The sequence below is a fragment of the Mandrillus leucophaeus genome, unplaced genomic scaffold, assembly GCF_000951045.1.
Source record: "Mandrillus leucophaeus isolate KB7577 unplaced genomic scaffold, Mleu.le_1.0 Scaffold286, whole genome shotgun sequence".
NCBI lineage: Eukaryota > Metazoa > Chordata > Mammalia > Primates > Cercopithecidae > Mandrillus > Mandrillus leucophaeus.
The window spans coordinates 1,653,455-1,665,828 of NW_012102987.1; the positions used below are offsets into that span (position 1 = coordinate 1,653,455).

General features: G+C 46.4%; 1 protein-coding gene across 7 annotated transcripts in view; it reads left to right on the forward strand.

The window, feature by feature from the left end:
- LDLRAD4 (low density lipoprotein receptor class A domain containing 4) overlaps positions 1–9,741 on the forward strand; it is a 425,071-nt gene extending 415,330 nt beyond the window's left edge. For 5 of the 7 annotated variants that reach the window (XM_011985532.1, XM_011985538.1, XM_011985535.1 and 2 more), the window contains 2 exons: positions 580–633; positions 2,259–9,741. In XM_011985532.1, coding sequence (XP_011840922.1) covers positions 580–633; positions 2,259–2,789 — 585 coding nt within the window. In that variant the 3' untranslated portion in view covers positions 2,790–9,741. The remainder of the gene's footprint in view (positions 1–579; positions 634–2,258) is intronic. The other 2 variants (XM_011985533.1, XM_011985536.1) reach the window with 1 other exon arrangement.
- The last annotated feature ends 2,633 nt before the right edge of the window (positions 9,742–12,374 follow it).

Here is a 12,374-nt window from a genome sequence, read left to right on the forward strand (position 1 = left end):
GTCTGGAGCGTATTTCAAGCCCGCAGGGGTGGAGCGCGAGCCGTTTCCACTCACATCTCATCTGGCCAGGAGGTCGCGTTTCCGCGTTTCCTTTTGTTCCCAGCCCTGCATGTGGACATGAGATCCGACACGGGACCAGCTCTTTCTCGCTGGACGTTTTTTTGTGTGTTTGTTTATCCATTTTTTTGTTTTTGTTTTTTTGACACACTCTGTGGCCCAGGCTGGAGTGAGCGGCGCCATCTCAGCTCACCGCGACCTCCGCCCCCGGGTTCCCGCCATTCTCCTGCCTCAGCCTCCCGAGGAGCTGGGACCACAGGCACGGCTTATTTTTGTATTTTTAGTAGAGACGGGGTTTCACCGTGTTGCTCAGGCTGGTCTCGAACTCCTGACCTCGGGTGATGTGCCCGCCCCGGCCTCCCAAAGTGCTGGGATTACAGGCGTGAGCCACCGCGCCCGGTCTCGCTCCACGTTTTATGCAGATCCCCCTTCCAGAAGTTGTGGTTCATGTTTTTAGGTGCTGCGGGGCTAATGATCTTCCTGTTTCTTGTTCCCCACTCTCCTCCCCTTCGCCTCCGCCAGGAAGGGTGCCTGTGGCCTTCAGACAGCGCCGCACCACGGCCGGGCGCCTCGGAGGTAAGGGGCCCCAGCAGGTGGGGATGAGGGGGTCCCTGCCACGTGGGGGAAGGGGAGGGGCCTCGCCAGGCGGGCTGACACTTTGGTCAAAAGCGGGAGGGGACTTCCCCTAGAATCTTCCAGGGATGATTCGTGCTAGTCTAAAGCTCCTTATCAAAAACAATTTGAGAATCACATATCTTTACATGATCCCATAAGCTTCTACTAATGTGCCTTGGCAAGTGTGGGCATAGTTTATAAATATCAGCATGATTCATTCCCACATCTCCAAGTGTAATAATGTGGATTTTAAAATAACTTTTTTTTGCCTTTAAGTTAAAAATAATGGTGTGAGAGAAATCAGTATCTCTATGTATGTGTGTAGATATGTGTGTATATTAAATGCATGTATATACACATGTATGTATACACACACATCTGTACATATATACGCGCGCGTGTGTGTATATATATGTATATAAAAGAGCCATCTCCTAGAATAAACTGGGATGGTAGAACAAATGAGAAGATTTTGTAAGAAATATACTACCTGGATTCATTTTGAAAAAATAAATTATGATAATCATATTTACTTGAGTAAAAACATTTTTCATGTCAGTGACTAAAAAGAACTACAGGAAACTTTTACTCAGATTCCAAATAACTGGAAAAGTCTAGGAGCCACAAAGGAAAAACAGTCATTATTGGGGGATTTGTTAAAAAGTAATTGGTAGGGCAGTAATCTTCTCTAAGTAATTAATAAGTCGACCCAGCGCTTTGTATCTGCTCCATGTACCACTGTGTGAAGTTGTAACTTCTGCTTACCCAGAGTCCTGGCTGGCGCAGTAGCTCATGACTATAATCCCAGCACTTTAGGAAGCTGAGGCGGGTGGATCACTTAAGCTCAGGAGTTAAGACAAGCCTATGCAACATGACAAAACCCCATCTCAAAACAACAAGCCAGGTATGGTGGTGCGCCTGTAGTCCCAGCTACTCAGGAGGCTGAGGTGGGAGAATCGCTTGAGCCCAGAAGGTTGAGGTTGCAATAAGCCAAGATGGCACCACTGCACTCCAGCCTCGGTGACAGAGCCAGACCCTGTCTAAAAAAAAAAAAAAAGAACATTAAATAAATAAAAATAAAAACTGGGAGCCCCTCCTTACTTTTCTGAATCGTAGGTTCTAGGTTCTAGAGCTGGCAGGGACCTGAGAAAGGAGGCAGCCTTGTCCTGTCCTCGTAAGTTGTAGAGAAGCCGAGTCCTGGACAAGGTCACTGGTGACCGGATCCGAGTGCAGGCTGCGGTGCTGTTCGCCCTGTGACTCTTGGCGCTCCTAGTGTGTTCTGTGTCCAAGGGGAAAATGCACACGTAGCACGCACAGTAACTGCCAGGAGCCCGAGCTTTCAGTTACCCACAGCTCTCCATTGCTCAGCCCTCCCGGATGCCCTAGGATCTGGCAAGGTGAGTGGTCTGTCACAAGGAATCAGAAAAGCAAGCTTTTTTTCTGGAATTGGATTTTCCTGTTTTTTTCCTGGGAGAGGGTGTTCAGACTGGTAGGAACAGACCAAGCGTGACTTTCCTTGGTTCTGACACGTTTATGGTCATCATTGCGCCCAAACCGTCTTCAGGCCTCTCCTCCTTTCCTTCCAGATCATGCATGCCCCGCGGTCCAGGGACAGGTTCACAGCGCCCTCCTTCATCCAGAGGGATCGCTTCAGCCGCTTCCAGCCCACCTACCCCTATGTGCAGCACGAGATCGATCTTCCTCCCACCATCTCCCTGTCCGACGGTGAAGAGCCACCTCCTTACCAGGGGCCCTGCACCCTGCAGCTCCGGGACCCTGAACAGCAGATGGAACTCAACCGAGAGTCCGTGAGGGCCCCGCCCAACCGAACCATATTTGACAGTGATTTGATAGACATTGCGATGTACAGCGGGGGCCCGTGCCCACCCAGCAGCAACTCGGGCATCAGTGCAACCACCTGCAGCAGTAACGGGAGGATGGAGGGGCCGCCCCCGACGTACAGCGAGGTGATGGGCCACCACCCCGGCGCCTCTTTCCTCCATCACCAGCGCAGCAACGCACACAGGGGCAGCAGACTGCAGTTTCAGCAGAACAACGCAGAGAGCACAATAGTACCCATCAAAGGCAAAGACAGGAAGCCTGGGAACCTGGTCTGACTCCCTCCAACCTGCACTTCAGCTGGAGGAAGAAACCGAGGAGGGCGGCCGCCGGGCCCCCTGCGCAGTGTTGTTCAGTTTTACATGGTACAAATAAGTAAAACCAAATGAGCAAACACGGTCTTTGTTTCTGATTCCTTCTAGGGGAATTGCATGCAAACTAGACTGAAATGATACAAACTTCCGTCTGGTTTGACCGCAAACAGTGTTTATTTGGGGACAGGGGTTGGGACGGGGGTGTGGGCAGGGGAAAAGAGAAAGGGATGCTTTGAAGAGATCATGAAATAAAACCCACAGAGGTATGTGATTTATTTAATTGTGAAAGCAGACTTTGCAGATACATGAGGCCAGAATGGCCTGTTTTATAATTAAGTGAGTAAAGAAGGAAGCATTATTATATATTATTGTGAGGAAGAACCAGCCAGTTTGCTTTTTCTCCTAAGGCGTGGAAGTTTTATGTTGTTTTAAAAATATGAATCAAAATTCCTGTTTTGTGTGCCAAGGTATAAAGTGGAGAAGTCAGATGCGTGCAAGGAGCGCCTTTGTGTTGTGATGATGTGTTTTCAAAGTTGCACTATCTTAATGTTGAAAATATTTACGAGGGAACTGTTTTGCGTGAAGTTCTGTATGTTGTCTTTTCACCTGTGGATTGTAATCAGGCCCAAGGAATATCCTGGAGTGGTCCCCAGAATCACCCAAGAAAAGATATTTGGGGATGTAGCCTAACATTTTACCAACTTACGTAAATCAAAAAAGTCATCATTGTTGCAGGAGTTTGCATCAAACAGCAGTGCATTGCTGAAGCTTTTGGAGACACTTGGGTGGAAGACAGGGAAGATTAAGTTCCAGCATTTCTGACTTGTTGTTTTGAGTTACTCTGCTAATCTTAGGCTGCATATTTTATGAGAAAATGAACACATGCGTTTATGGATCCAGTATCATGCAGTGCTGCTCTCATCCTCCAGCAGTGCAATTTCTCCAGTGATTTAGATTTTTTCACTATAGCATGAAATATATTCAAATACATACCTTATTTTATGCAATAAATTGTTTAAAATGCAAGGTGGTTATTCTGCATACTGTTGAAATATGTGACTCCTCAGTATATTCCATTGCCTCGACAGCTTAGTTCAGTTCTGCAGGGCTGCTCAGTTCACAGGAGGCTCCCAGCAGCCACCCCACATCCTGCCTACCGAGAACTTCGTGTGGGAGTGGTGTGGGTGGTGGTTTCTTATGCTTTGGGAGCCTCTAGAAATGACGGAAGAATGCCAAGTTGCTGATCATGGTAATAAGCCATTGTGTGTCACTAGTATTAGCACATTCTCAAAGGAATGCAGTGCTCAGAACACACCCAAATTCCTGCAGGATTCTACCAAACCCTTCCCCAGGCCAGGCTTTGCACTGAAGGCAGGAACTGGACCCTCAGAGAACAGTGGAGGGGGCAAGTGACTGAAGAGCGCCGGGTAAAAAGCACAACATGCAGTTAAAATGCAACTAGAAAACTAATTTTAAATATTGTTAGTTTTAATATTCCTGATATTCACAAATATTCATTCTTATGTACAATTAAAAAAATAACTTTCTTCTGCAGATGTAAGCACTGGCTCTTGTAAGAGCAGCAGCCAACACGTTTAGCAGCCACTGCGCACGGAGAAGGGCTTGCCTGCCGTGTGGAGGGTGGGCCTGTGGCCTCTTCACGTAACACGATGAGCTGGAATGATGATTCCGTGACTCCCATCTATGCAGCTTTAAAGTCGAATCCGCGTGTGTGTGTCTGTGTCTGTCTGTGGATCTCGCAGGTGAGCCCCTCGGTGCGGTGGCTGTGCTGTCACTGGAGACTGTTCCAAACCCCAAGGGTTGTCTGACCCTTGTCTGTTCCCTTCTGCTTCTTACCGCTATAGGTAGGCCACGGTTTTTGTTTGTTTTGAGGATTAGAATTTCCATTACATTCATCCTTTTTGCACAGTAACATCCACAGAACTAGTCCAACTCTTAAAAGGAGAGAGGAAAAACAAGGGCACCAGTTGTCAGCTCCTGCCTACAACCCTGTGTGGAAGTATATACAGTTGAGAGTCACCGTGGAGGTTCTGAGACTGGACTCAGTCTTGTTCCAGTGACACTTGGAAGGGTCTGCTGGAGAGAAACCAGCTCTCAGGGCAGGGATTGGCTGGGGGCCAGAGAGGACCTTCCCCAACCCTGGAGACGCCCTGAAGGTTCTCTGGCTCCCCAGATGAGCCTCTCTTCCTCTGTCAGGCGAAGATGAGGAGCCCGTGTTTCCAGCGGGCCCTGCTGGCAGGGACTTGCAGTGGATTCTCGGTCAGGTGTGTCCACAGACGCGGGGGCGAGGTGAGTGATCCCATCATTCCAGTTCTCACTCGCAGGTTTGGGGAAGCAGGGGACGCAGTTCACAGCTCCAGCTCCCAAATGGCTTCACAGTCCGTCCTTCTCCACCTGCCTCGAAGGGGCTCAGAGACGAGACTTGTGAATTCCTTGGTAACTGTGAGTAATGAGTGTTTTGCACATGTCCACAGTGTGGGTGAGATAATTATGTAATTCAGATACCTTCAATCATCTTTCAAGAAAGAGGCTCCTCCCATTCAACCACCCTAGAGAACTGCCTTTGTTAAATCATTATTTAAAGACATATATATCAAACCATGACTTTGAAAGGTCTTCGAGGCTGGGGCTCTGTAATGAATTAGTTTAAAAGCCGAGATCATAACATGAAATAATAGTCAATTTCCCTTCAGCACAAGGCAAAGGTGATTTGGATCAGTAGCTCTTTTGAAGGTTGTGGCTGACCTGTTCATACCGTGTTGCCTCATGGCTAGCGTGGTGTTGAAAGAGTGGCGATTGTGGTGATACAGCTTACACAGTGGGGCCTATTGTTCTTTCAAGAACCCTTCTTTTAGCTTGTAGAACCCACGGGTCCAGTTTAGTAACCGCTGATTTAGGCAATCAATGACAGGTTTATAATCTCAGATTATTCCAGCAAAGTGAGGATTGCATTGTTAGGAAGAACATCTGGTGGGAGTGAACACTGCTGGGCATACCGCTGACTTTTGTCCCTTGTTCCAGGTGTAGCAGACCCAAGGCATCTTGATTCCCATCTATAAGAACACAATCTTCCAGCATATATTTGCTTTTTCACAAGCTCTAGCATTCTTTTTAAATACTGAAGCAATCCTTAATGGAAAAGAGATTTCATGAAACGAATTATGTATTCCAATAGTTGATCTCTTTTTGGTGTCCAAAATTTACTAATACAGAAGCTTGACAAGCATGTCCTCACCCTCCCCACCACATACACACAGGGACACACACCCAAGCCACAAGAAATCCCAACAGAGCAGAGGAGAACTTTCAAACGATTTATCATGCAGACGCATTTCCATTCACTATGTTGGCTCAAACTTATGAGGCAGGAAATAGGGGCCACAAGTAAATGGGGGAGGCCTCCTGACACCAGCAGAGGAATTTTGTACCCAGGCAAGGACTTCCTGAACTTCTACATATATCTCCGTCTGATCTCTTTCACCTTTATTTCATCTTCGTAAGAATGAGAAAGGCTCAAAAGGAAGCACTTTTAGAAAGCTGCTCTGACCTAGAAGAATTCATCCAAATCCCTGCCTTCCTCTCTGCACCAACAGTTCCCGTCTCTGACAGGGGCCATCCTCTATCATCTCCCATCCAGTGGCTCTTCTTTTTAGGAAGGCTCTGGTGCACAGCGCTTCAAATACGTCCTCGGGCCAGGTACTGGTCGCTAGCACAGAGACACACAGCACCCGGCCCCAGGCCCTCCCTCAAAGGACCGGCTGGTGGCGTTGGTCACTCGCAGGCTCAGAGACGTTCTGCTGTGGCCGCGGGGAGCCCGGCCGCCCACGCAGCCCTGACTGGATGCGCCCCCATCTCGGGGCTTGCTGCACTGCTCGCTTTTTGAATTCTGCTACTTAGAATGGCAACATTAACTTTGTGTACCATTCATTTTTTTTTAATTTCCAAAGCTCAGCCGTGTATGAGAGAAAAAACTGGGAAAGATACTTGGTTTCTGTTAACTTCTGCGTTTCTTGCTTAAGTGATTAAAGCCAGTGCTTGCAGCCAAGGCTTCATGCCATGAACATGCCCCACAGCCTGCCCTCTGCTCTCCTGCTCACACGGACCTACTGAGGTGAAAGGACAATTGAATGACAGATGGGCAAAGGGAAAACCTCCCCTTCTTGGTGCGAGGAAAGTCACAAATTAAATGTTGCTTCCAGCCCAGATCCTAAATGCCAGTTCTCAGCAGCTGCGTGGCTTACTGTTCACCAGTTCCACCACCGCCAGCTGCCAGCACCTCCACAGATCAGAGATGTGAACAGACAATGGAAAGCACTCTTAGCCTTGCAATGGTCTGTACTTTTTAGGAACCAAGAGTTCAGCATTCTTTACTACCCAGCACGCGTGTGCTTCGCAGAGTTCACGTTTATGTTCCTGCCAGGGTTAGACAGTCACTTGCTGCTGCTGCTTCTTCCCGAACTGGGTGCATTAGGAAGCTGCTGTCTGAGTGTAGGAATGTCTTGCTGGGAAAGCAACGTCTTCCTTCATCCTTTTCTTTCTTCCCTCTGCGTGTCCTTGTTTTTGTGTAATGCGGGAGAGGGTTAGAGCTATAGAGATTATATATACACTATCCGTGCACATTATATATATGTAGATATAGACCCTATCATGTCAGAGATCTGCATGTCAGTTTTTCAGCAACGAAGGTGCCTCGTGTTCTGAGTTCAGCAGATACAGGAACCCAGCCGCCCCCTCCCGCACCTGATGCTCCCACCTTTGTTGTGCCTCACTTAAAATGGTGCTTTTTTCAGTTGTCTGTCTTTTCTTATGTTTTTATTTGTAAGGTGCTGTATATAAGTTGAATATATTATGCACATATCCTACCCAATGGGTAGAACAAGTTGTTAATACTGTAATATAATGTATAGATGATACCAATTTTAACAGAAATGGCATAGAATTTGTGAATGCCTATGTGCTTTGTCCTCTTTTGTAAGGAAATTTGCAAATGGATGCACACAGATTAAAGTCTATGTAGTTTATTTTCCTATTAAATATCAATATTATAACACGAGAAAGAAGTGTGAACAAACAAGCAACAGTTTATGACCAGCGTATATATAGCAATGGAAAGTTGCATCTTTGCTGTGAAAACACTTTAAAGAAAATACTTTTTAAAAAATCCCACAGCTTTTTGGTTGCCACTAGACGCTTCTTATTTGAATCATTTTAGTAATGCTCAGCTGGACCAGTGTTAGTTATATTTGAGTCAGAAAAATGTTGTTTTTCAACTTGCTTTGTAACCTCCTGCATCTATCTCCTGCTGTAGCATCACGAAGGTGTCAGCCTTAGTGAAAAGTGCACATTTTTGTTGTCAAATTGCAGAAACTGTGTCAGAGGAGTAAGTCAGTCAGCCTGCAGCAGAGGACTCTGTTCAGCTCCAGAGGCATCTGTGACCATCTGTGTCCAAGTCTCTCTGTGCCTTTTTGTTTTACAAACTGCAGCTGTGGAGCCAATGAAGTAACAGTAGAGATTGTAGGGAAATACCTCAGGAAAAACACCCACTTACAAGAAGACCCTGTTCTTAGAAAAAGCGTTCGGTTATGGGTTAGCACTAGAAGAGACGTGGCTGCCAGCCAGCCAAGTGAGGACCTCTCATCCATTCCCACGCATGTCCCATCATAATCCTGACCCGAAAAGCAAACTCGGTTTTGCCATCAGTTAGAAATTACATTTTGAATAGTATATTGTTACATCTCTCTTCCAGCTTAGTTTTTAGTGTCTGAGTGTGACCTCTGCATTTATCTTCAAATACCCTAATTTTAAAAAGAAAAAGAACGAGAGAAGTGTGTAACACCGTCTTCATTAAAACCACGGTTGAATCTTGGGTGTGGGTATCCTTTCGAGTGTTGTCCCATAAGAGCAGTTCGTGGAATTTTGCCCGTCTGACCCATATTATCAGCTTATTCTGCCACAAAAGTGGAGTCTAATAAATTCCAAAGTTTTTAGTTGCCCCATGGTGTATGTTCTTTGAAAATCACAATAGACTCATACCCCTAACATCCAAGAAACAAACAACCGATTATCCTTAAACTGAAATGGACTCTACAAGGCAACTCCTAATGCTGAATGGATTAAAAGTCAGCCCTTTTAGGATCTGTCTGAAAGGGCCGTGAAAAGGTGACACTCGTGGTGTTGTGGATCCCGTGTGTTGGTTCCATCATATACTGTAGGGTGCCCCCCTTGGGATTCAGCATTAAGAACTGAGGCTCGTTACTGTCAGAAACAAAGCTCCTACCCCCAGGTTCAACCTTGTGGGAGAACTGTTGAGCATGAGAATGTTCTAGACTCAGAGGTACTGAAATTTGTGACCACATCATTGCTTCCTTTCTACAGGACGAATTGAGGCTTAAACTTGACTGTTAATGATACTGGTTCATTTGAATGTGCTTGTTGGTATGTTGCTATTTTTCATTTCATAGCTTTCAAAAATCATGCTACTTGTATACTTGTCTAGTTTAAGGCTATTTTAAAATATGTACAATACTATTTACAGCATTTAGTTCATTTTTATTATAAAGCAATCTACTAAAAAAGTACAACTGTATTTGAACTTTTCAATAGTTGGTTGTGAGCTATGATAAGTCATTAAAGTTTCTTTTAGCAAACATTTGTGCTTACTTTTCAACATAATTCCCAGTTCCATACAGAAAAAGATTTCCACCTGTCACGTATCTGCCTCTTTTACCTGAGCAATGGTGATGTAGTTCTTAGACCTAAGGTCTGTAATTGCAATACTTTTAAAGAAAGATGTTGCTCTAAGTGCTGTTTGTTAGTTATGAAATCAGATTTTTCTGCTTGTTCTTAATGCTGTGGTCAAACCATAGCACAAAATCATTAAAAATAATCAGCGGCATCCATTTGTCCCTTCGGTTTTTGTTTTTTCTTTATCTTTCAGCAACAAAGTACATGCATGGGGGAAAGGCCGTGTGTTTTAAGACCTGTCTCAAAGAAACACTTCTTATGGTTCCCTGTCTAAACCTCCCATTCAGCTTGTGGTCACTCTGACTTTTCAAAAATCACTACTTCATATTCTACTAGAAGCAATTCTGGTCAGATCATGGTTCCTTTCCCAGTGCTGGGTTCTACACAGGTCATTCAGACAGTCATCAGGTGCCCGCATGCGAGGAGTCCCCAGGGAAACTGCTCACCCTGCAGGAGGCGCCCAGGAGGACTTTCCAGACGCCTCGAAGTCTTTGGGTGGCTGCCACACAGAACCCACACGCTCAGCTCCCACACAGAACCGACACGCTCAGCTCCCACACAGAACCCACATGCTCAGCTGCCACACAGAACCCACATGCTCAGCCCAAATATGAACAAGATTCCTAACAATGGCAACTATTCCACAACAGAACAGACCTCCTCAGTGTGTTTTAAATTCTTTGGCATCGGAGGTCTCTAGTCAGTGATAACGTAACAACAGAAAGGCTCTAACTTTCCCACCCCAAGAGACTAGAACGGTATTATCTCTATGCTCTAAATAAGAATACGGGTTCACAGATGATGACTGTGTGTGCACAAAACCCCACCCAATCTACCAAACTACTAGGGTGGCTTTAGCATGGTTGTAGGATATGCAATTTATTTTCGCATTTCTATGTACCTATAATGAGCAAATGGAAACTGAAATTTTGAAAATACCATTCAAAATGGTATGGGCCCCAAATCTGGGTATGGGCCTAAATTCTAATGGTACCTCCATTTTAGATTCTGATTTGAATTCTTTAAGATCATTTTGGAAAGGGGATTTGAAGAGAGCTCTAAGAAGGAGACAGCAAGGCAAAGTTTCTTTCCTGTCAAACAGCAAATAGTCACTAATGAACCACCCACACTCTGGAATAAATTCTGTAATCTCTGAACTCAGCAGACCACTAGAGAAATATTAAAGATAGATACCCCCCAAATTTGCTAACGCTCACACTATGCAAACTTTGTTCCTGGAGACAGCTCTGCACAGAAGGAATGAGGGGAATCCAGGCTTGGGATCCCTGCTCCTGCAGACCACAAGCAGCAAATCCAGTAAAACCTGGGGCTGGCTTGTCACAGTGGAGACAGGGCTCGCCTCGCCCCCACTGTCCCTGGGAGGCTGTACCAGCTGTCACTTTGGAAGCTGTCTCAGAGCCAAGGGTGTGGGAGCTGTTAGCAGAGGAAACAGGCAAATGAGAGAGGAGAGAGAAAAGACAACGAAAGGTATATGCTGAGCTGGTTCCCACTGCGGGCCAAGGGGCTCAGCCACATTCGAGAAACCGTGCAGGCCGTGCCTCTGAAGGACAGGAGGCTGGGACAGCTCACCTGCCCACGGCTGCGGAGTGCCCTTCCAGGTTCACCTTCCCAGCCACCCTGGCTGTAGACTGAGCAAGCTGAGAAGGCTTCAGCAAAAGACCTGAGACAGAAAAACAAAAGCTTGGAAGTGCTTGGAAACTGCTGGTGCATAAAGGAACCGCCCGCTGTGGCAGGAGCTGGTGTGGGAGCCAAGAAACACCTGGCTCAGATGCCTCAGAGACAGCGCAGACCAAGAGACTGAGAGGACGGGCAGGGGTGGAGGGGATGACGGCAGGGAGAGAGGGCAAGCGCATATGTCCAATGCCCACACCATTGCTTTCTGTCTGAACCCCTCCTTAACAATGGTCTCGACACCACCCTGCCCTGGGCCTCCTTAATGCTCCAAAGCTGGCGAATTTGGGGAGTTCTCCATATTGTACTTCAAGGCCACCTGACTGCTCCCAAACCCCTCCAACTTCTGAAGCTAAGCAATTCCTGGCTTTCTTTCACCCGCTTATTTTAGTCATTTGTTTTGCAAACACAAGTGTCAACAGCTGAGCAGAATCCACCTAGTCACACACTCACCTGGTCACCCTCTCCCCAGCGCCCAGGGGGACACTCAGAAAGGCATGCTTGAAAGAATCCCTTGGAACCTTCCAGAGACCCACCCAGCGTGGGCCACGGAATAAAGCCCCCTGTTCTGCTCTCCCATGACGACGCGTGCACAGCGTGTGAGTCTGTTGCTGGGAACATTCTAATTAGATTTCCTTCACTACACTGCCTTGATGTTTTGTTTGAATGGATTCTAATTCAAACACACATTTTAAAATAGCTTCCCAAAAGTCTTAATGTCATGTTTCTGTCAAGACTCTAGCTTTTGCCTTAATAATGCAAACCTCATTCACCCTACTTTACACTTTCATGTTAAAAAAATCAGAAGTGCAAAAGCTCACTTTTTGAACATAGCAGAGTGGTGACTAAAAATACTTTCAAAAGGACTCACTAGTAAGCACAGCTGTATATAGCGGCTCTCATATAACTTCCCTGCTTACAAAGCCGTTTTCATTTACAGAGTTGTTTGTCTTCACTGTGACCAGTCATCTAGAAGCACAAAATGTTCTAGCAGCCTACACCAGCACCTAGAGCAATCCACTCCGCGCAGGCCCGGGGGTCCGGCTCCCGCACGGGTGAGGCGCAGGCCCGGGGGTCCGGCTCCGGCACGGG